We start from the raw sequence: 25,386 nt of genomic DNA, 5'->3' as shown, positions 1-25,386 counted from the left end.
AAACACAGAATAAAACCACTTCTTCCACTTAATCAGATATCAAGAGTACTTTATTCAACATTTTTAAATGTTCATTTTGAAAACAATCTTTTAAAACTCTAAGTAGAATCAATGTTCAATACTTGTTTTCACGGGGCTCCATTTTTTTGTTTTCTTTAAACAAGATACTTCAAAAAGTAATGCAGTGTATTACATTAAAAATCAGTACTAGTCTTAAAACATTCATCCTCTGGTGTCTTAGCTAAAGAAGGAAATAAGTGTTAATGTTTAAAAGACATCTGCCTCTTCCAAGAAGTTCATTTCAATTTTAAGCTTAAATTTTTATTACAGCATTGATACTGTAGTTAGAAATATTGATTGAAGAGAATTTTAGCAAAGAATATATTTTGATTAAAAAGCAGACTTATGCCAAAGGCACATTTTGTCCCCTACAAAATACATTCTGATTAGAAAATTGCCATTGTCTTTCAAATTTGGGAGTACTCAAGTTGATCTGTGGCTGAGCAAAACTAGCTTGCCTGCCAACTGTATTTATTTAGGTAAGTTCAGTACTTTCACTTTGAAAATTTCTTTTTTGTTTGAAAAAAGTTTTGAATTATAGTCATTTTATAAAAATTGCTTCTAGCAAGCAAAAAAGCCTATGGAAAACCCATAATTTAGACAAGTACCTACATTTTATTTGCTCTGTGCTGCTGAGATTTAGAATCCCTTTCCATTTACAGTTTACTTTTCACAGAACATTATTAACTTTTTGGCTTCATACATGATCTTCTGTCAGATGCTTTTGATTTGTAATTTAGCAAAGTATAATAAACAGTGCAAAAGTCATGAATTTTGCTCTGCATCCTGAGCTCTGTGGTAGGGAAAATGTGATAAAATGTGTACCTTAAGTCTTGTTTGATGATCTCTCAAAGCAAGTTTGCCTTCTGGAAATAATTTCTGGGGTTGAAGAGCATGGTATTAACAGATTTAATGTGGCTATTCAATGGATTGGCGAAGTACTATGTGAGGTTTAACAAAATGAGAGAGACAAATTGAACATCAACAAAAGTTACATCTGTGAAGAATTATAAATTTAATTAGAAAAAAGGCAAACTTAAAAGACCTCATTAACTAATCAGAAGTCAAAGTTACTAGTTTAGGATTCTTGAATTTAAATTCTAAGCTCTTTTTTCTCTTTGTATTTTCACAACTCTGCTAATATGCTACTATGGGTATGCTATACAAAGGTTTTAAAAAGCATTAAAGTGAAATGACTTCATTGCAATGTAAGATGACCATTTATAATGTTATGGGAAATATTTTTGCACTCATAGGAACATTTGAATTAAAAATACCAGTTTAGAAGACAAGAAACATATTAAGTTTATGGATGCAAAGCAGAAAATGTGCGCTTACTGAATGCCTAACAGCATTTTTTCTGAAAACCATGAAATGATTTTTTCTCTTTTGAATGGAGATATGCTTTAAATATGCCTAATTAATTATTTCTGAAATATACTATGGTTTTGGACCTTTAAAACACAGAAACTTCCAGAGGTATTATCAAACATGAGAGAAAATCAATACCAATCAGATATAGGTGTTCTTTTTAGATAAGTCATTATAAGAGTATGTTTCCTTACTGCACTGTAATCTTGTACTACACATAAAAAACTAAAAGCATGTGAAGTGTAGCATTTTGTAAACTGTAACTAATTTTGCTCACATCTGTGTCTAATTGTTGTCTGCATTCGCATTCTTGAGAGTAGATTTATTTTTCCTGGACCACGATGTGGATTCAGCTGACCAGCCTAAGTGAGGATTAGTTGTTTTAAAGTTATTTTGATTAAAGAGTCATTTTTAAATACAGTAACACACAACACATGGTTTAAATAATCCTTGTGACACAAAAGAATATATCTGAAGTATACTTAATGAAATGAAGATCCATGGATATGGACTTTCAAAAATTTAGTGTATGAAAGTACAGTAGAGGCTGAGTCAAACCAGCATAAAAGAAATAGGTTGTTGTGGAAATGCATTTTTTTACAGTGAGAAAACGTGTTAGAATTATTCTTAGAGTACGTTTTTTAATTAACAGTTCAACTCTGAGACTTAAGTATGAAATGCTAAACCTCAAGTATAAAAATAATCAAACTTTAAAGGTATACAGTGAAGTTAAAATTATATTTCCAAGATTATACTATCTGACTGATGTTAAAATAAGAATACATTTTAACATTTCACATAATACTTTTTCACATAATTAAACTGAGAGAGTTCTTAAAACTAAGTTAGTTCTCACCTATAATTTATTCCAGGTGTATCAGAGTGGGGGGAAAAAAGGTGGGGAGAGGTAAGGAAATTTATCCTTGAGGTATATGGCTGCAGTTTCTAAAGGAAAACATTTAATCTTGGGTGAGAACATTAATTTTAACAAAAACTGCAGGAGCATGTTAAGGTAAAATGACATCTCTGTGGGCATTAAAAATAAGTTTTCATCTGAATACTCAGGCATCTCTTAAATTATTTTTCATCCTCCACGAAATATAGAAACATATACCTAGAAATTTCACATAACATTGCACCAAGACATTTAGAGTTTAACAGTACTTTTGGCCAAAAAGATAGTATTTCTTAATTTCATAAGTCATAATTAAAAAAATAACAGGACTCAGTAGAAGATATTTGGTTGGATAACTTTAATGCCATTTGAGATGCTTCAGTTCTCATCTTTGTTCTGTAACCCTAATTGATGTCAGTTCAGGTTGAGTGAAAATGCACATCAAAGATTTGGAATTCGGAGTAATTTAAAATGTTTTGCAGAATGTTCTTTACTGTGTGAGCGGTAGCCTGAGCTTGCAAGCCAGCAGCCCACCCTCCCCTGAGTTATCACCTGCTGGCAGTTTCGCTGCCTCTGGAGGAAGGGCAGTGACTAGCAAAGCCTGCTCGTTAAGTTAGCTGTTCAGTGAAGTCCCGAAATACAGATGCATCTGGAGACAAAAGACGCTGAAATGCTGGCTAGCTGGGGCGCTGAAATGATTATTCAACTATCCATTCCTTTATTGGTTTAAAAGATGGAAAGTTAAACAAATAGCTAACGTTTTCTGTCTTACCAGGCACTGATAAAAAAGCGTCCACTGCATTTTGAATTTGCACGGGTAAATGAGCATATTGCTCAGTGATGTGACTTTGAGTTTGAAAACTTGCCTTTGCCATCTATAGTTCCGCGTTGCCTGAAAGTTGTCCAGAAGCTGTGTCAGTGAATGTTATGTGATAAAGAGTAAATATAGGAGAAACAGTCACGATAAAGATAAGAAACTGTCAGGAGTCAAAGGGATGGGTGGGAACTCTGTTTCAGCGGGTGATAGCAGAAGATGAAAGATCTTCTGAGGATGCTACAGGATTAATGCTTGAACTACTGCTGAGAAACACACTCATTTTGCTAATAGCTATTTTTTCCAAGCACCTTTTCCAGGCTGCCTGGGCAAGACTGCTTTGCATGTTGATTGGGGGAGGGGTAATCCCGTTTGCAGCTGTCATAGGCCAGTGATGAATCACTATCCCGTCATTTGGCTGCCTTCCCCCCTGACAAGGGGCGGAGGAGGATAGACCTGCAGGAGGAAACAACAGTGGAGACCTCAACTTAAAGACAATATGCCTTTCACTGCTGCAGTATCCTCCTCTTTCTCTTTTGGTTAAAAGAGAGCATTGTCGTTCTCAGCCATGTGCTCTGTATAATTAAGAGCTGATACTGAAGTAGAGTAACAACAGCTTCTAATTTTTTACCCCTGATCACAGGTGCATCCATCTCAAACCAGTTCAGATGTTGCTGTTTCCTCAAGTTGCAGGTAAGGATATTTGGCATTTTGGAGATTACCTTTCTGTGACCCATATCTATTTTTGTCTAGTATTTCTTAATTATTTCTATTAATAGCAACCGCCTGGGTTGGAAATTACTTAACAACCTGTGTGTGTGTGTACTCTTGTAAAAAAAAATTAAGTATGTAGAAAGGGAATAGGAGCCTGGTTTTGAAAATGATTATGGGCTATAGTTTCTGGTGTTAGGAAACCTGTGAATGTGTAATGAGAATTAGGAGAGAACTGGATTTTAAATTTTAGTTTAAATTCTGGTTGAGGGAAGTAAAAACTCACTTTAGAAGTAAAATGGTTCATGTGAAGCTGTTTTAAAAATTGATATTTACAGTCAATTTCAGTGCAACCACCAAACACACATGCGTAGCTTTTACTGACCTGGTGGGGGTGAGGAGCAAACAGTGGTAGTTTTGTATATGTAATATTAACATCCTCCACCAACACCCCCCTTTTTTTTCTTTCGAAAAACACACAAGTTTAAGACCAAGTGAATGGGCTTATAATTTCTAAAATTTGGCTGTCAGAAAACAGAATGGTACCTAGGTGTGTTTTAAGTCATTTAAATGCTCTCCTCTTTTCATTAATGAAGTATTATATATAAATGGAAAGTTCTGCAATTGTGAACATGAATCCTAGCTTCTGTACCTTTTATAGAATAGGACTGCTGAGTCTAACAACTTTCAGGGGGGATTTAACTGTTTTTATAGGGTAAAGATGCAGAATTTGAGCATTGAAGTAGAATTGTTATTTCCCTGAGTAAGTGACAGCTGAGGTATTCTGAGTGCTAATGCTGGAAGGACCCACTGTATGTTGGCTTTATCCCTTTTCAATTGGGCACGCTGTATGTAATCCACAAAGCAAACAAGTGAGCCGACATCATAATGTTTTAATGCTGCATTTGTTTCAAGGGAAACAGAGGAACAATTAAGCAGTTTGCCAGAGTAAACACATGCATCAGGACTATCTCATTCCCTGTCACTAGACTATAGGCTTCAAGTGTTTTATTTGGTTTGGAGACCCATTAAATTACAATTGGGTGGTAAATTATAAAGGAGTACCTACTGCTAATTTAGTAGATGAAACAGGTTCCATAGAAAAATAATTTTTTAAATTAATACCTGTTTAAATAATGACCTGCCTTTTCTTTCAGAAAATTGCCTTTTTAAAAAAATTCAATATAAAGAAAAGCATAATAGCCTTTTCTTCTTTGAAAATTAAAATAGATCTAATTGTCTCATTAGATCTTGTGACTTGAGCTATGTATGAGGAAAAAAAAAGAAATTTTAAAAGCTCCATGGGAATGTTTGGCTGGGTAGGTAAGGCAAATGATACCTTTTAATAGTATATGTTATGAAAGGATGATTGAAGTTAAAATGTAAGAACTATTTTAGTCTAAGAAAATAGATAAAATGGGATTTTTGTGCGATGTGTTTCAAAGAAGGTGTCAAGTCATTAGCGCATTAAACAGTGGTGTTATGAATTTGGTACATCTGTCAAACGGAAGGCTTCTTGTCTTTAGGTCTATGGAAATGCAGGATCTAACCAGCCCGCATAGCCGTCTGAGTGGTAGTAGTGAATCCCCCAGTGGTCCCAAACTCGATAACTCTCATATAAATAGTAATTCCATGACTCCCAATGGCACCGAAGGTGAGTGTCTGCCTTCTCACTGTTTACTTTGCACATTGTTTCTGCATCAGCATCCACTTTATTAGGTGGTTATGATATCTGTTGTCACATCCATGAAACTACTGTTGTATTTCCCCTGTAGGTGGTTTGACTTACGAATTAGTATTCATCCTTAGTTGGGAGCTACAGGTTATTAGGTTTTTATAATATTTCATAGAATGGTTTTATTTTGCATAGATTCATATGTATATACATTACACCTGTGTGTGCATAACATTTAACCTTTGAGTGTGTTTTATCTCCATGTTGATCATTCTCCACAGCAAAGTAATCACTTTGCATTGTTTTGCTCTAGGAACAATGAAAATTTGGGATTATTTTCTTTATTTTACTTTCCCTTTTGTTACTAAATATAACCAAATTTGTTTAAATGTAACATTGGACTAGATTGTTTCTAAATATCAAAATAATTTGTGTGCCTAGTGTTCTTGTGTTATTAAATTGTAAGTTTAAAAATACGTTGTTTACAAATATAGAACCTCATTTGGAAGATACACAAAATTAATGTACTTCAAGATTAGTATCCTTTAAGAATAATAGTCACCATTATTTTTGTATAATTAATACCTATGAATTTTTATGTGAATTTTATGTAAATAGAAATATCTACTTTAATCCGTATATACTTAAGTTTCAAAATATAAATAAGGCTATATGTATGGATTGCTAGCTGTTATGCACATTTATTTAAGTACTATGTATATTTTTTAAATTTCAGTATATGGAAGGATGTTACATATCTCAATGTATTTATTTCTACTTTGGCCCATTGAAAAATTACCTCATAGGTGATATTTTTAGTGATTTACTCTTTACTAAGGCTCAGGACCTTGATGAACTTATAGTATAAGTTTTATTAGAAGTTCAATGATATCCATGTTAGAATTCCATCCATACTCAAAACTCTTAATAACCATTTCCCAACCACCACAATAATCTTTTATCATAGTTCTGAAAAGTAAACCAAAACTAAATGCCACGAATTGTTTGTTTGATGCAGTATTCCAGTATGTAACTAGCGAAGCCTTTTGAAACTAGTAAGGTTATGGAATTTATGATAATAGAAAAATATAAAATCAGTTTTTACAGATATGAAGCATCTTAATTTTTATACCCACAGTGATTGTTTTTAATATGTAAACAGTCTATATTTTCCTTTCTGAGTAAATATATTAATTACCAATGTTTATGGGAAATGGTCACTGTCAAAGGTTGAAACTTTGCTGATGTAGCAAAAATTAATCTCTGGATAAAGTGTCTTTTCATCTGAAACTCTTTTAAGCCCATTTTAGTAGGTAATCAAAAAGAAATTTAAATTAGAGGAAAGTAATTCTAGCATTTAAGTACATTTTGTAGAGCAAATAAAAAAGCAAGGAGTCCTTTTTCCTCTCCTTTGGAAGTTGGCTTGAGGTGGACATATGGCTGCTACCCAGTGTAGACCGCGTGTGCAGTCACACAGACCACTGCTGGTTCCTGTGCTGTCAGGCCCCATGCCAGTGTCATTGTGCAGGCAGCCACTAACAGGAATGTCAGGGGAAGTCAGAGGTGCAAACCTTAACCAGTCACTCTCATCACTGAAAAGTCCAAATAAGAGAATCTTTTAAAGTAACTTAAAACATAAGAAGATTAAATATGTTAAATTGTTTTGCTTAATTGAAATATACCAATTCATACTGGTAAAAGTAATTATAATGATAGTCAATTTTCTTATGTATGAAGACATAAAAGAGGGGTAAGACATTTTCATTTTGTCACCATTTATTGGCAAGTCATTTCCTACAAAATAAGCATCATGCAGTATTGAAGTGGAGTATGTGTTGGTGCCCACCCCCTTGGCTGACTTTGAATGAATGATGTGTGGCTTGTTTTTTAAGGGTAAATGGAATAGTAATACATTTTTGAGTATTTACATTTAATAGTTTGCCATCACATTTGTATGCAGAAATATGTATTTTATGAGATTTTTTACATAACTTAAATAGTTCAAAATAAAATATTTTAGTTGTATAATTTGTTGTGCCATTCAATATGGGCAACAATTAGAAATTATTCCTTATCTTTAAAAAAATCATAATTATATCTTGGAAATGAATCTTTTGTCTTAGAAATGAATTCGTTTACATCTTGAAAAAGACAATACACAAGACGTAATATCAGACAACTACACAATTACTCACCTTTTTTTTCAGGCAGTCTTCTTTGGTGTGTTTTGCAAGGGTTCTGGTAGTTAAAAAATGGAGTTAGAAGTTATCTGTAAATCATCCAAAGAGTAAATGGAATTTTAGTCAATCTGGGACAGTCAGTTTCATGTTAGTATATAGTTTGAAAATATGGACCCAAATTTCCCTCACAATCCATGGTATGTGCCCATTGAGAGGCAAACAGTATTGGAAAGTTCTGAGTTATTAAGTTTGTGAATTCACTTATAATGCTCCTTACATGTTCCATAATGCATTGTTTCATTCCTCTCAGTCACCACTAGAGGAGTCAAGCTTAAAATTAGTGAATTCTTGACCTCTGGCAGGCTTCCCTGGGATATATTCGTTGTAGATTTTCCTATTCATTCTTTGAAATCCTGTTTATTTTGAAACCAGCAGTGTCTACCAGTGAATTGAAAGAATGAAAAATGAGAAATTCATTAAATTTTAAGAGTGTTTAAAATACCAATCACTTTCGTAACTACAAAATAAATATTTCTAGCTATATATGCCATGATTTATATTTAAGTGACTTCACTGCAGCCCAATTAAAATTAGTCTCCTTAATCAGGTCAACAAAACTTCCATTTAGATTACACAGTTGGCTGTGCCTGCACTTATATGGGTTATCTTCACTCACTCCGTGCCATTTTTTACTTCCTGCCACCACTTGTCCCTATAATGAGGCTAAGAAAACACGAAAATCTCCTGTATCATAAACCATAACTTCATCTGAAGAACAAACAAGAAGGGAATGGAATGGAGAGGCAGAGAATATTAAGTTTCTTCTTAAGTCTGCTGCCAAATTATCATAAGACTCAATGTTTGTAGGCTCTGTACTCACAGGCTAGGGCCTATTTTCATGGTTCATCTAAGGGATAAAGACAGAAAGACACTGAGCTACAGCCTCAAATACGGTGCTTTTTTATTTCTTAGATGAAATGTTCTTCAGTTAGTTGTTTGAATGTTTCATATTTCAACTTTTAAGTGTTCATGTTTTTTTATTCTTTTCCAGACTCTTCTGTGAATTATTATTGTTGCTGTTAACCATTGGTTTCCCCCAGTTTATAAATCTTTGAAATATAAAGCATTTATAGATGAAAATACAAAAATCACAGTATAAATGAATGCTTAACTTGAAATGAGAAAACCACCGTTAGAAGGGATGTTTCCAAATGAATTAATACGTATTTGAGTTACCATTAACCAATCAGAGCCTGAACTGAAAGATACTAACGGATGGTTATGAAAACACCCATGTGGCTTTGTTTTAACTGTTTTTCCTGTGTTTTGGGGCAGTAATACAGGATACAATCAAAATTTCTAATTATAGAGATTGTTAAAGCATAATTTTGAAGACATCAGCTGTTTGGTGGTGAGGCTCCTATTAGATCATTACTAAAGCATCAAATCTGAATGGATTTCTAGTGTGTGAGTCTGTGTCCAAGCCTCTATTTGTTAAAGGCTTCAAGTTGATCTTTGTTTTGTGTAAGTGTGAGAAGTAGTTGGGAAATCTTCCTTCAAAAGGACTCAAGGCTGTAGCAGTAAAAGGATTTTTATTTACGCACTTAATTAAGGCTTTGTTTGCAAAGCAGTGATGCTTTCCATCTTTGTTTTCTCTGGTTGTTTTAAGTCTGTGGGAGCCTAAGATTGGTCAGTTCATATATTGCTGCTTTGAGTGTTTATTTTTGGTTGTCTGGGGATGAGGAGTGGGGAAGGGCAAAAAAGAGGTGTGAGCAAGTGGAACTAAGAGCTCTAAGTTTTCTCTTGTAAATTTAGATTCAAACTCAAAAGCTTAAACTTGTCATAAAGCAGATGAATTTGCCTTTAAGTGACTTAAAACCAGATGCAATTGGAATCTTCACTACAAAAAGGGTTTCAGGAATTCTGATGGTAATTCAAATAGTAATTTTGAATTGGTAGATCAGATTTCTAAGATGATAAGAAATACAATCTTGGATGAAGTGGCTTAATTTTCTGCATTTTAAAATGTATTTAATTGTTTTGCATATTTTAGGATGATAGCTTAATTCAATTTTACAAATTTGTATGATCAGAGGCTATTTTAAAGTTGTTTTATCCTTTTTACAAAGCTTAGAACAGTAACAAATTATCTGAATTTGTTTTCCTCACTGTAATTTTAATTTGGTGAAATACAGTTATATCCAGAGTATTTTTAAGAAAATCTTTTTTACAAGAAATATGTAAACTGGAGTGAATGTGTATGAAATTATGGTTTGAGGCTGCATTTTAAAGGCTACATTTATATATTTGTGGTCAAATACTCTGTTGTCAATAGAAACATAGTAATCTAATTTTATTGTTGTTTACATTCTATACATGATTTAGTTCCTGGAAGATTAAGGGACATTTTGTGTTTTTTTTTAAAAAGAGTTTCTAAATGACATTTTAGAGTTTGTCTGTAGCTGCAGAATTGGCTTCTTATAAATTGTTCATAAGCAAAAGCCATGAAAGGATGAATAAAATTCTTTATCAGGATTTAATATTTGCCTATATTGTATGAGGATAATTTTCACATGCCTGTTGCTAATTAATGATAATGACTGATGTTTATGAATAACTTATTGTTGGTAATTATACTGACCATTCTCTGATTTGTTTCACTAATCTTCAGAAAATTTCTCACATGCCAACATAATGGTTCAGAGACAGGGATTTGAATCCCAGTTCCACTGCTTTGCTAGCAGTGTGAGCTTGGGCAAGTCAGCTTCTGTGTAGTTCAGTTTCCTCATCTGAAAAATGGGTACAATAGCAGAACTTTCATCAGGCTTTCTGTGGGGATGACAAGTGAAACTTATAGCTTACTTGAAACTTCCTAAGTGCTCTGTCCATACAATATGTAAATAATAGTCACATATATTACTATTACTATTTTACACACAAGAAAACTGAATCTTAGAATGTTAAATGCCAAGTATAAAGGCATGGATTTTATAATTGATACATTGGTATCTGACTTGATACTTGAATCAAATTCTATGTGAGTCTAGAGTCTGGGTTTTAAAAAAAGTCACCATATTATTCTATGGAGGGAATATGTGATTCCCATCATTTGCCAGTGCCTTTTCTAATACCTTCATACTGAACATTGGCACCTTCATAGCCACATTGAAGCATTTATGGCTGGAGAGCACCATTCCCTAGCAAATAGCAGAGCTGTAAAAGGACCAATTGCAGTGGCTTTGAAGACAAAAGGACTTCATTATAAGGACAAGTCCCCAGGGTAGTTAGGCTCTGGTCTTTAAGTTCCTGTGTGCGTGAATGTGTGTGATTTCTGCCTGGTGTCCTGTGTGCCCAACATATTGCATCAGTAGGTTAAGTTTTAGGGGATTGTCTCACTGGTTTTCAAAGCTTTAGACTTAATTATAATTCCTTCTCCATCTGTCTGTGTTAGGCTTCCCTGGGATCAAATGGAGATGGGAAGTCGTCTCTGCTTTTCATTATAATAGTCATTATTCTATGCACATTTGGACAGCAGTATTACTGTGAAATTTTAAAAAGTAGTTGCAGTTTTGCTACTGTTCAGAGTAAATGTTTTCTACCTTAGAAAATATTTTTAGGTAGTAAATTTGGTCACATTTCTCTTGACTTTGAGAACCAGATTATATAAGAAAAACTCAAAGAAGCAGCTTAAGTGGCACTTCTTTGGGATGCCATACGAACAGCAGTTACCAAAGCCAGGACCTAGGGACATGGGTGCTGTGTTCTAGGAACAGGAAGCTGCTCAGTGTGGCTGAAGGAGAGAGAATGACAGGAGTGTAAGTGGTGAAGTTCGGGGAGTAAATGGGTGGCATGAGTAGGGCCTTGTAGGCTGACAAACCTACTATAGCCTATCACATACAGCTAACTGTATCTTTCACAGTAAGAATAGGAATGCTAACGCTTATTGTCTAAAACTCAGAATTTTTAGAGAGTCAGGGTTCTTGATAAACTAATGATTTGATGTGGCAGTTTGCACCTACTCCCAATACCTAATAGTTCTGAGAATCATAATGCTTTGCCATTTCTCCCTTAGTTGAGCCAGAACTTTTGGAAATATATCTCTCCCGAAGAATATCCCATCTTCTGGTAGAAATTTCTGGTTCTCTCCAGGGAGATGTGTGAACCTTTAGTGAGTTCTAGTAGTTAGACTGATTCTTATTCCTTCAGTCATGGATTCTTTGCTTCTAATTTCTTACAATGGCCACAGAAGCCTTGGGGTGAGCAGTATATAGATGGAGTTGGTGAAGGGTTGTATTTTCTCATTTTGCTTACTTGGAGTAATTCATTTTCCATTTTTTCTCTATGGCTGCAAACATGCAGTATAAGAAAAAATATATACCTAAGTATAAATTTTCCATTTTACTTTGGACACTATGTTATCTGTTAACATAGTTGTCCTCAGTGACTGCTAAACAAATCAAGGATTTGTTAAGATTTAGGACCCAGCTGTTTATAAGTAAAAGCTTATTATGATTTTGTTCATGGCAATTTACTAGTTTTGCAGATTTTTCAGTTTCATTTCGCAACTCTAGCATCTCATTATACTGAAAAAGGTAGGTAACCTCCCAAACACATTCCAAGGGGATAGGTTCATGTACTCACTATAATACAAATGGAAACATTTTTTTTCTTACGTAAAGTGAGTCAAATCTAAATTCTTACCTGTTATATTACTGCATCTGTTACTTATAAGGGGAATTGTGAATGGAAAGCATACTTTTTAGCAAAATAAGGAATATGAACTGAATTGACTGAGTTCTTACTATGTACTGAGAACATCCTTATGCTCTTCCACATACCTTATTCTATCCTCAAAACAAGTTAAGGTAACTTTTATGCAACTCCTTTTAAAGAGTTTAAGTGACTAGTGTCTGTTTATACAGTGTATTAGTTGTGTTGGAGAAGAGATTCAAACACATGTCAGGCTGACTTTAAAGCTCCCCTTCTGTATATTCTGAAATATGAACTCACTGATAGCCAAAAACTTGGTTCTTACTGAAATAATTTATCTGCCTTAAGAAATTTTTTATACCTCATCTAAGCTTATGACCCACAGAAAGAAACACCACATCCATTTCTCTGTGTGTTTTGCATAGAGGAGTCTCAAGGTTCCATAAGGGTAGGCACAGACTATTTCACTAGTGTGTCCTAAGCATCTAGCAGAAGATGTGGCAATGATTAAGCTGTCAACAGTTATTTGTTGAATGAGTGCCCCATATTACTATGCAAATAACGCAGGTGAATGATTACAAGAGAATAGAATCATTAATTTTACTTACAAACCATTAACAAATGCAAAAAGCATCTGAAGCCCATTTTTCAAATTTTTGAGAATGATTATTTCATAGCCCAATTCATATAGTAGCTATCGGCCATCCATCCAGAGAATGTATGTAAGCTTGCAGACAACATTCTGCTGATTTTGTATTTGATCTATAGTCACTGACTTGCATTAGACCTGTGTAAGTAAATAATTGATTAATTGTCTGCTGTTGGATGTAAAAATATTTCGCAATGATAAAGCTACTTTCATATAGTCCAAGAAACAACTGAATGATACAAATATCAGGCAGTTAGTACATTTAGGTTTATTTATCTTTATAAGATGGTAAGGAATCATGATTTGAGGTGAACATTAAAGGTAGGGAAGAATTGCAGGAGCAAGCATATACCCTGCAGGGAAAAGAATATATGTGTGTATAATACATGTGTGTGTGTGCATATGTGTCTATATATAGAGATACATAAGAATATATATCACACTGTATATCTACCATTGCATGTTAATAATATTTATTAAGTGATGTGTCTAGAAATTTATCCAATACCATTCTTGCCGACAAGAAGTTCATAGTCTACTGTGATTTGCGGACCTATAATCAGATGACCACTCTACTTTAAGATAAGGGGTATATTATACAGACGGGAGAAACACTTAATCATGGCTGAAGTAAATGAGGTTGGGGGATGGTTTCTGCACACTTGTAATGCCTAGACTGAGTCTTGGAAAAGTAGAAAAACCCTGGGTGTCAAGCCAGGAAGAAAGAACATGGGTTATTCAGTTGCAGCCAAGCCAACCCTAATGTTGGGGGTAGTCTGTGTGTGTTTTGGGATGAGGGATACGTGCAAAGGGCCCAGAGGTGGTACTGAGATAGTTACCTGAAGCAGATGACGAAGGACCTAATATACAAGGTTCAGGAGTTGGATTCTGTCCTCTAGGAGCCAGGTGACCTGCAGGCTTGTAAGCAGGAGAATGTGATTGAGTGTGTGTTTCAGAAATATACTTGGGTGGTACTTTGAAACTGTATTCAAGGAATGGTGCATAGTGAGAGAAGACTCCGGGAGAGAAGAGCATATTTTTGTCTAAAATCATGTACTTATTTAAATGTTATTTCTTCCAGCACAAATTTACATCTGATGCGTGCCTTAAGGAAAGTGGAAAATGAATAATATTAAAAATATAGGAAAGCAGTATTGCTTGATAGTGAAAACATGGATTTTTCAGTCAGACTATCCTTAGTTAAAAAAATCTCAATTCTGCTGTTTACTAACCACATAACTAGCATGAATTTTGAGAAGCAGCGGAGCAGGGACTTGGGAGAGGACTCTGAAGCTATGTGCCAGCTCCGCCACTTGCCAGTTAGCTTGTGTGATGCTGAATAATTACTTAACTTCTTTGCCTCAACTTCCTGGTCTGTAAAATGAGAATAATAATAGCAGCTACGTGTAGGGTTGCAAGGATGGCTAAATGAGTTTGTAAAGCACTTAGAACAGAGTCTGACCCCTCAGAAATATGTAATGAAAAATTAGCTATTATTAGAACAATCCTTACTATCTCTGATCTCTGAACCCCTGCTTTCTCCATATAAACATGGGATTGCACCTTTATAACAGGGTGTTGGACAACGTCTACCTAAAATACTAAAGCACAGTCACTAGCATCTATGACATGCTCAAAAAATAGCAGCTACTATTAAATAATAATAACTTATTTTTAAAAACATAACCACAGGGACTGGTTACTATAGTGTTACCACAGAAGGAAGAGGCTATTTCCTCCTCCTTTGAGATCCCTCTCATCATCTAATGGCCTTTGCAGGTACTCTAGGTAACTGGAGGTAGTCAGTAAGTACTTGTTCAGCTGATACATAATGTGGGTAGGGCCTCTCTCTCGGTGCTTCTGTGAGTTTGTGAAGAATGGGAAAATATGGGGAAGAAAGTATAATCTGAGAGGTGAATTTGGTAGGTCGATTACATTTTAGGCAAATAAAGCTTTTTTCCAGATTGACATGATTGAAGCTCTGAGTGCAAGCCAGTTCATCTGTTTCCAATTTTCATACACTTTTTATTTTACCGTCCACTAATTTGCAGCACACACTGATACACTTTAATTTAATGCTCTAGTATTCTGGAACTTTTCTACCTGTGGTGTTCAGTGATTATTCAGATCTCCAACAGAGTGACAATTAAGGGTGATAAAACCCTAATTGGAAAACATTTGACTTTTCAAAAGTTTCACAAAAGATACAGTAATCAAAGAAATTTGAAACTGGCTGTGTGGCCTTAGGCTGTTTTTTAAACATCTTTAAGCTGCAGTTTCCTCATCTTTGAAATGTGTCAATTTTGTAATATTCTCATGAGAAGCAAATGAGCTATTGCTTATGAAGTGCTTAATACAATGTTTGGCATATAGTAGGTACTTAAACATAAACTTCTTTTAAAATCATTCTTCTTCCATTCTAAAATTCTAGTTAAATATTGCCTGTGTCATAAATTGAGAATGTTGCTACCTTAATTCTTAAAAATAAAGCAATATTTTCATACTGTTGTGCCATGCTTCCATTATTATAATAAGCTAAAAGTATTTAGGTTTCATCTTGGAATCTAATGTAGCTATCTGTTAAACGTCATGAAATAGCGTATTTAAAATTTGCTCACTTAATGTCACTTAAAAGAAAAAAGAACCGTAAGCAAACATGAACTCTAATGGTATGAATGCTGAATTTTTTAGGGAAAGTGTATTATGTCATCAACTTATTTTGAAATGCATGGGGAGAAAAGATGACTTTACAGGGAATAGTTATGGAAAAATAAATACAGTAAAATATTAATTGTGTAATTGAGGTGGTAGATTTATGGCTATTCACACTTATACAGTCTTTTATAAGACTTTTCTGCATATATAGAAAATTTTATAATAAAATATCGAAGAAATAAATGAACCTAAAATACGTAATGTGTCCTAAGTAGGAAACATTTTAGTTCTTACTGTGTACAAAGAATTCTGCCAGATTCTAGCAGAAGTACAAAGAAGTATACGTCACTATCCCTGCCTTAAGGAGCTCACAATATAGTTGGGGAAATAAGACTTTCTGAAAATTTAGCAAAAACTAAAAGATCATAATATGTCAAATTATGAAGGCAAGGATTTTTCAATCTGTAGCTTGGAGATCTCTCACTGTTACAGAGCTAGTACTGAAGGTCAGAAAATTCTTTTGTGCAAAAGGATTTGTCTGTAAGATGAGGAAATAATATATATGTATATAATTATTCACATGTAGACAGTCTATTACACTTATTAAAATACAAATTTTCATCCTGAAAATTCACAGTAGGTTTTTGTCGTCATTACTTTCCCAATCGATAGATTGAAAATAGACTGTCATCTGGGTTCTGAAATATTTTGGTGTTAGACAGAGGGTTTCATTCTCAAAAAGGTTAGAAGTCACTGATCCAAACAAAAGTGTTCTCAGAATTCAGAAAAAAGAGCTCTTCAGCTTGCTGAGTTCTGGCCAGGCTTCAAGAAGATGGGATCTGAACTGAGTGTTGGGAAATGGGTAGAATTTGAATAGGTTGAGAAGAGATGGAATGTATTCTAAAAGAGGGACCAGTAAAAACAAAGGTAGGATAGTTTGGGAGACTGTGGGGAAACCAGTTTCGTTGAAGAAGGGATTGATAGTAGATAAGGTTGGAAGATCAGCTGTAACTAAATCATGGAGGACCCTGAACACTAGGCTAAGGAATTTGGACTTCATCCTGGAGCCAATAGAGAAGCCACTGAATATTTTGAACAAGGCATTGATACAGTCAGAGTGTTTTAGGTATTAATCTGGCAGCAATTTCAAGGATTGATTGGAATTGAGGAGAGATGAACAGCAGTACAAAGGCTCATATCATCTGACCAGATTTCATATATTAGGAACCTGAGCTTGTGTGGCAAGAATGAGAGTTGTAGAGAAAGAAAGTGAAGTTTCAAGAGACATTTCAAAGGAACACTCATCATTTACCATATATCACTTCTTTTACCAAAAAAAAAAAAAAAACAAGTCAGCTAGTCTAGATGTCCACACCTCTGTATAAGTCATCACATAGTGCTTCTCCAATATGCCACACTTGCTGGAAGCAACCAGTTTTGAAATGAACTACAATTCTTATTGGTCACATAACCCTTAAGTTCAAGTTTAGTCTGTATGTGTCGATTTGGTTTTCAGAGGTTGTACAAGGTGTGCTATTGTGCACGGCTAATATTTTTCTATCCTCTTTTAGGAAAAAGAATATGTCTTGAACTTTAACATTTTGGAGGGATAATAATCCTATACCAAGTTATAAAGCCAATACAAACATAAAGGATGCCTCATTTTCCAACTGGGAACAGATCAAAAAAAGAAAAAAATTGGCTCATGGACAAATACATTTTTAGATAAGGAAGAAATAGTTAAATGTTTATAATATTTAATAATTCAATTTTATTTCTTTAAAATAAGATGGCATACAAAATATATAAATTTAGAAAAATTGCTATATTCTGCTTTCATATTTCATGTGATAATTTTATTCATTCTCATTACATAGGTCTTTGGGATCCCTTGATCCCACTTTTTGAGTCATTTGATACAGGTTTAAAAACATACATTTCCACTTCTGCCTCAAGGTTTGAGAAAGTATACTCATTATATCTGAGTGATATTGCCATTGAACTGAATTATGACATAATGCTTCTTCTCTTTTCTCTTACAAGTTTATATTCATTATCTGTACAGCATAATCATGTGCATTGTAGCTTTGTAAAGGGTATTTTTTAAGACTTACAACAATATCTGGTATTTGCCTTTGGGGGCTATACCATAAAGATTCGGCAGGGTCCTTTATTACCATATAAAAATTTCAGTCGTTGATATTACTTTATACTAATATGCCTTCTCCAAACAGTACTTTTTAAAAATAACAGAGATGTGTTCTGAAGGTGAGATACTTTAAGAAACCTGCACATAAGTTGACTGAATGGTAATTTGGGGAGAACAAAACATTGCCTTATGTTTGACCATACATTGCTTTTCATTGCCCTCTGCAGTGGACCAAGTGGTATGAAGTCAATTATAATCTGATTTTTTTTAAGTCAGTTGCATAGTCTTATCTTCATGTATTCATTCCTTCACAGAATATTGAGTTCTTTATGTTAAGTATTGTGCTGATTTCTGTAGGGATATAAAAGATGTAGTTCCTATCATGAAGAAATTTTAAATGGATAAGACTATGAAATGTAAAATGAGGTAAAAATGGCATCTATATCTTAAAGTAGATAAAACTCAGATTTAGTAGCTCAAGGAAAAAGATAACACTGTGAACAGTAGATCAGGCAAGACTTAACAAAGCAAGTGGGACTTGGGTTGGAACCTGAAGGAACTGTGGGATTTAGTGAAATGGGGATTATGTAGAACACAATGTCAGAGGGAACGTCACTAGCAATACTGTAGACTTGAGGCAGCAGTAAACACCGTGGTAGCAGGTTGGTTTAAATGCTGACTATGTACATGGACACATGGTTCTTTGTCTGAAAAATGAGGACAATGGGTTCACACAGGACAATTAGAGGTGATTGTGTATTTTATAATACTCTTGTATTCTTGTAAGTTACTAGTTACACAAATATACAGTGTGTATGGACAAAATGGCAAGTAAAGCAAAAACAAACAAATCTTGGTGTCTATATGTAGAGGGCCTTAAAAACATTATACAACAATGGTAACTCAATTCAGGAGAAAATGGAGAGCCTGCTGAAGACCTCAGAGCAAGGAGTGACTCGCTCAAATCTAAGCTCTGCTTAAAGTAGAGCAAGTAGAGGCTAAAAGGTCAATCGCCAACTTTTACAAGAGAAGAGGTATGAGGTGATTAGGATAGTGACTGTGAAAAGAGAAAGAAAATGGTTGTGAAAGATTAGAGCAGTAGAAATTACAGACTTGGCAATGGGGTGTGAGAAAAGAGGAACCAGGGGAGAAGAAGGGAGCTTTCAGTCTAGGTGGCCTGACCACCACAGAGGGAGGACGCGGTGGCTTCAGGTTTGGGCAGGTTGAGTTTGGCCCCGATCCAGGTAAGGACATTGCATAATTGGGCTGTAGGGATTGTTTGCCATGGAAAAAATGTACATATAGACAGAGATTTGGGAGTCTATATGTCAGTGATTTATTTTTTTATGTCAGTAATTTTTCTAAACTGACAAGGAAAGAAATGATTGTGAGAGAAAATTGAGACTATAAGTAAGTGAAAGTATAGAACCAAATTTCACAGGTAGGTACTCTACCTACCTACAGAGTAGGTAAAGGAAAAGAAAACCCAGAGAAAAAGACAGATATAAGGGAAAAAAGGTGGAAAATGCTGCTGTGTTGTATTGCCCAATGATGACAAGAGGGTCAGAGGAAGGCTTTCCTCTAGAAGAATTATGGAAGATCAGGATTGAGAAAAGTTTGAATTGGGAAATTAAAAAAGTCCTTTTAGTAAAATAGTAGCTATAAAGAGATGATGCAAAGGATTAAAGAGAAAATAGATGGTAATGATTTGAAGGCAAATTTTCAGGAAACTTGGTGATGAAATAGGAACTGAAGTATCACAGTTGAGAGAAGGCATAAATTTAGGGAGATCTGATAGTCTTTGTGGGTTGAAGGGAAGTAGCCTCTTGAGATGTAATGATTGAGAATATTAGGAGACCAAATGAACAAAGAATAGGGTGTTGTTGCAAAGAAGGTATGAAAGTGGCACCAGAAATAGAGTTGTAGAGGATAAACCCCACTAGAGGAGAGGAAACCTCTGTTGAGGCTGACCAGTAGGAAAATGGAAACTGTTCCTGGAAAATCATTGAAAGATTTGATGCCGTTTCAACATTCTTTATAACATAGTTGGTGAGGGCATGTGCTGAAGAGGGTGGAGAACGAGTGTGGTTTGGGGATGTGGGGAGAGTGGAATAGACTCAGTGGAAACTATTTCACGTACCAGAAATGGAAAAGGGGGATTGTCAAGCAACAGGATGATGCATGCAAAAGAATATGGATGGAAAGCCTAAGTTTCAGTGAACTGGATCAGCCTAAGAATGGTGGCCTCCTCACCCATGCTCAGCCATCCAGAACTGCAACTGAAGAGTGACCAGCAAGAGCTTGTCAATCCTGGGATTGGAGCTTGGAAAAAATGATGCTTTGAAAAATGAGATGAACCAGGATTCTGGGGAGGGAGCTCTGGGTTCCAGACTGGGCTAGTGGAGCTGGAATGGGAGACTGGACACGCGTTTTGAAAGAGGGGATATTCTGATGAGCAAGTCCAGCAAAAGTGAGCAAATGAAAACAATAAAAGGTGACATTTCTTGTAGGCAGTGATGCAGCTAAACCATTTAATAACCAAAATGGAGTGAAGGTAAATCTCATTGAGATAGAAGAGATGAAGGGATCATAGGGCTTGTAGAGGGATGTGAACTGAGTTTTCAATGTCCTTGAGCATTATGGTAGGAAACAAAATGGAAGGGAAGACCAAGTGTGTGCCAAGCAAAGCAAGCTGAGCTAAAGCAGTTTGAGAGGAAAAGTGATCCAGTAAGCTTAGATACTGTGTAGGGAGGATCTGCTGCTCCCCAGGCTGGTGCCTTCATGGTCCCATCCTGCCTGGGTGAATTCTTCATCACACAGAGGCTGGCTCCCAGTCCAGCAGCAGAGCTGTCCTTTGGGAGTGGGCTTGCTTTACCTGCCATCTTATGTTATAGTGAGAAATGTAACTAATCAAAAGGACTGAATACTTATGTCCTCTGATCAGCTGCCATCATCCTGGAGATTTTCTATAGGGCTGCAACATTCAGAGTATAATGAGAGGTTGCTTGTTGAGCATGGAATCATGGGTGAGTTCGCTGTGATGGTTAGTTGGATGATCTTTGAAAGCTAATGTCACCAAACTCCAGTGGTCTGACAGACCTGTCTCCACTTAAATTTATGGTGAAGGAAGACAGGTTTTGTTTTTTTGGTTTTTTATGGGCCAGTCACAGTATACTCACTCTGGACAGCACTAGAGAGAGAGATGCCCACGTGTTCTGCGGACTCCTCCATCATAATGGCCATGTGCACCACCTCCTCCTAATGGCCTGTTGGCTCAGCGGGAGCACACACTGACTGTAATGACCAAGGCCTGTAGTTCCCCTCCTCTACGGGGTCACTTTCTGCCTTTTCAGCTGCCTATGGTCAACTGGGATCCAGAAGCAGATGATCCTCCTCCTGACGTGTTCTCAGAAATTCAGTAATAGCCAAAAGCTCCATCACAATGCCTTGGTTATTCACCTCTCTTCATCTTGTCACATAGACATTTTATCATCTCACATCATCACAAGAAGGGTGGGCACAGTACAATCAGATTTTTGAGAGAGAAACCACATTCACGAAACTTTTATTACTGTCTGTTACTGTAATTATTCTATTTTACTATTAGTTATTGTTAATCTCTTCCTGTGCCTAACTTGTAAATTAAACTTTATCAAAGGCATGTATGTATAGGAAAAAAGCATAGGGTTCAGTACTATTCATAGTTTCAGGCATCCACTGGGGGTCTTGTAATGTATCCTCTGCAGATAAGGGGGGCTGCTGTATAAGTTTTCTTAATATAATCCGATTTAGTCCTCCCTTCTTGAGTTACATCCAAGTTACCTTGATTTGATTGTTGGCTATCTTAGTCAATGGCCTCCTGGTAGATCTTAGATAAGCCATTTGACTCTAGATTCTTCTAATTTTTTTTTCAAAGGGTAAGTTTAACTTTAATGTAAAACTTATAATTGATTTTGTCCCATAAGAAGCACTTTGATTTCTCTTAAAAAAGACGCTGTAATGTTAAAGTGACTATACTGTTACGGCCTGTGGACCTAGCACAGTGCTAAATAATTCATAAGTGTTTATCTTTCTTTATCCTCTCATGAGTATGTTTACATTTACAGATGAGGAAGCTGAGGCACACAGAAGTTGAATAACTTTCCCAGTTTCATACTCGTAGTAGCAAAGCTACTAAGAAATTCAGTGCATTATTCCAAAGCTGGCACTTCTAATGCTTTATTCAGTGTTGTTATCTGGGGCTACTGCCCAGGAGTAAGATGTTCAGCATAGCAGAAATAGAGTACTGCTACTTCTAATAACACTGATAAATGCAGTTTCAGCTCCCAATTTATACCAGGTACTTTACATAAATTTTTATGAATCCTTGTTGCATTCCTTTAATGTAGGTATCATTTTTAAATTTTTGCATATGAGATAATGAAGACTGAGGGAGTCAGATAACTTGTAGAAAATCTTATAGTGGATAACTGGATTCTTTGATTGCAAAACCAAAGCTCAAAGACATTGATGGATGGAAGTTTGTGGCACCTCTGGAGAGCAGCATGTTGTCCAGTATAGCTCAGGCATAGAGTGCATGGCCGGAGTGAAGGAGGCGGAGAGGCATGGTCAGGGAGATCAGCAGGGCAAAGGAGAATTTTTGAATATTTTTAAAGGACAAGTAGGTCCTTAACTATCAGATGGAAGGTTGGAAACAGAATGGTAGAAAAAGAGAGACTCTTGAGTGGGAGCGAGACAATAAAACTTGCAGTTTTCGAATAGACTGGAGTTATGTAATGAAATAGAAAAAGTACAGTGGAGATAAAGGAATCCTACAGTTATTTAGGAGAAAACAGATGATTCATGGATCTTTCAGACAGGTGGTTTAGATGCGTAATTGTTCTCAGATGTGACAGTACCTTAAATCTCAAAGACTTAAAAAAAAGTTTCAGTGTGTGGTGTTTTAGATTCATAGCCTTGGAGAGGTGCTCTGTTATCTGTGGCACACTTTATATATGTGATAGCACTCGTGGGGATGGGTACAATTGGAGATTGGAGATCATTCTTGTCTTTTTAACTTTCTGGTGGGTGTATGCTTGGCAACAGCAAAGCCAGAAATGGTCTCTGTTCATTTGGCTTTCATTCAGAAACTATTTTACATCACAATAAATCACCAGTCTCTTTATCATCAGGTCCCTGGTGATCAAAGTATTAAATTACAGTACCTGATAAAATCATGAATATCCTTGTAGTTACTTTATGTACATCCCCTTCTCTTCAACAGTGAGCCTTTTAAAATTGGGTTCATTAGGAAAAGGAAGTCTTTATTCCTTAGTGTATAGATGGGTATACTTGAACAATGGCAAAAGGCAGTGTGCTTGGGGCCTAAAAGAAAAAGTATCCTCTGCTTTTCCTTCCTACTCTTTTTGCCTATTTTTAATGGAAGTCCAAGTGTAATTGAAGGTGCCTCTTGGGATTGAAAGCTACATCCGATCGAGCTAATAATATGGAGAACAGCTGGAGTAAGTTTAGGGATACAGGAGTAGGAGTGGTTTTCTCTCTCTCTTTGGTATCATCAAGCTTTCGGCTAAGTCATTTTATAGTCCAATCTACAGAATCATGGACATTAGATTTGGCAGACTTGGAGGGAATCTGGGCTAACATCCCACTGAGTCGTAATTTTTTCCTTCACCATCTTTCCCAGACAGGTGGGTGTGGAGCTTTTACTTAAGATCTTCCAGCAAGTTCTCTAGCCTGGAAACGTTAACACTCTAGGGGGGCAAAGACTTCAGGGCTTTTACTTCCTGCTGTCTCCCTTTGTGCGGCACTCTGCCTTGGTTTCCCTACTCCTGTACAGTAGTTCAGTTGTTGGGAGGTGCCATGTGTTAACATTTCTCCAAGCCTTGGAATAAAAGATACCCAAAATTAAGCCTCATTTCTATCTCTTATTGTAAGACTTTGGGCAATCCCCTAACCCCTCTGGCTTCAGTTTTTGCATATGACAGTTACCTAACTAGGGAGTTTGTCAGTTGTGCTCTGAGACCTACTTGTGGAATTATGTAAAAGGATTAATCATAATGTCTATAAAGAATCTGACACATTGTAGCTAGGCACTTTACATGACCCCCCTTGGGCCCAATTCTAATCTTTTGCTCAGTATGTGGTATTTGATTCTTCATTCAAACCCCAGTGGTAATCTGTCCAGTAAAGAGTGAAATAGAGCTATTGCTTTATATTTACAGGGCATAGTGTGAACTCTTCTTAAGGACAGTAAGATAGGAGGTGGACAGTAGCAGAGGAAGTTTGGAACTGCACCAGCAGTAGTGTACCTGCTTTCCTAAACCTATGGCAGCACAAGGGTTCTGAAGAGCAAGATCATAGGTATCCAGAAGATGTGAAGAGAAAGGGCAGTGCAGGCTATGTCGGAATTTATTAGTATCAACTAAGACTTCTAGCTCAACATAACTGGTGGGAAAGGGAAAACTTCAGTTCTACTATTGTTTGTTCTACATTAAGACAATCAGTTGGCATGATTCACATTAGACTCATTGGTTTTATTTTTCAACTTTATATAGAAACAATCTAAATAATTAATTTTTGTGAAACTGACTGTCTGCTGCAACTATTTATAATGCCTATTTTTAAACTACTCATTATGCATTGGTATAAGATTTGAAAGCCCAGGAGAGTGAGTTTGTCCTGTGCCTGATGTTCATGTGAGACTGGCAGTTTTGAGAGAAGGAAAACCTTCTTACCATCATCCTTTCTCATTTCAGAATATGTTTACTTCTGTGAGAGAAGCCACGCTAGATAGTCTCTTAGTAAGATTCTTAGACCTTCATTTTGGAAAATATGTTGTTGAGTTTCAGAGAGCCTCTAGATTACTATGACACTCTTTCTGAAAACCTGTTAGTGGAGATGTATAACTCCAGCAAAGTAGGCTAAGTAAATTCCAATGATAGCATTACTGTTTTCCCTTGAAATCTAAACTAGAGGGAAAACGTGAATGTTATGAAGTGGTCTGGCTTATCTGTTTGATAGGGGTGCAATAATAGCATCACAGCATTAGTGAAGTGGGGTGCTTTGGAGAAGCTTATAGCTTATAGCATAATCTACATGCTTTTATTTTACAGCCACAAGCACATTACCAAAGACCACATATGTTTTTCACAAACTGCTGTCCATATTATTTTGAAGCAGAAAACTTCATTTCTGCCTCATTTACACTTAATACCTTTTTGGTATTCCATCAGATATTGAAAAATTGTCAGCTAGATATGGTGGAGTCCTAATAATGATCCACTACACTTTGTTTCAATCATCTATGCTGGATAACCAAGAAAGTGTGAGCGTGTGCATGCACACACCTTAACTTGAAAACCTACTAACATTATTTCCCACTTCTCCAAGTCTCTTTACTCCATCCTTTTGACTCTGCTTAGCCAAAAGGTTACAAACCCAAGGAAATAATTTCCCATCTACACTATGTAAATTCTAAGAGATAAGTTATTTACAAATAAGCAATTTAGAAGTGTGTA

At 35.8% G+C, this 25,386-nt stretch overlaps 1 protein-coding gene across 8 annotated transcripts in view; it reads left to right on the top strand.

The window, feature by feature from the left end:
• EYA1 (EYA transcriptional coactivator and phosphatase 1) overlaps positions 1-25,386 on the top strand; it is a 350,015-nt gene that overhangs the window by 196,562 nt on the left and 128,067 nt on the right. For 5 of the 8 annotated variants that reach the window (XM_073229681.1, XM_073229679.1, XM_073229677.1 and 2 more), the window contains 2 exons: positions 3,784-3,833; positions 5,378-5,505. In XM_073229681.1, the coding sequence (XP_073085782.1) occupies positions 3,784-3,833; positions 5,378-5,505 (178 nt within the window). Of the gene's footprint in view, positions 1-3,503; positions 3,834-5,377; positions 5,506-25,386 lie in introns of those variants that run through there. The other 3 variants (XM_073229683.1, XM_073229684.1, XM_073229682.1) reach the window with 2 other exon arrangements.

The sequence above is a fragment of the Manis javanica genome, chromosome 2 (genome assembly GCF_040802235.1).
Source record: "Manis javanica isolate MJ-LG chromosome 2, MJ_LKY, whole genome shotgun sequence".
Lineage (NCBI taxonomy): Eukaryota > Metazoa > Chordata > Mammalia > Pholidota > Manidae > Manis > Manis javanica.
Note: the sequence above shows the minus strand (reverse complement) of the source record. Positions and strands in the feature narration are given on the sequence as shown.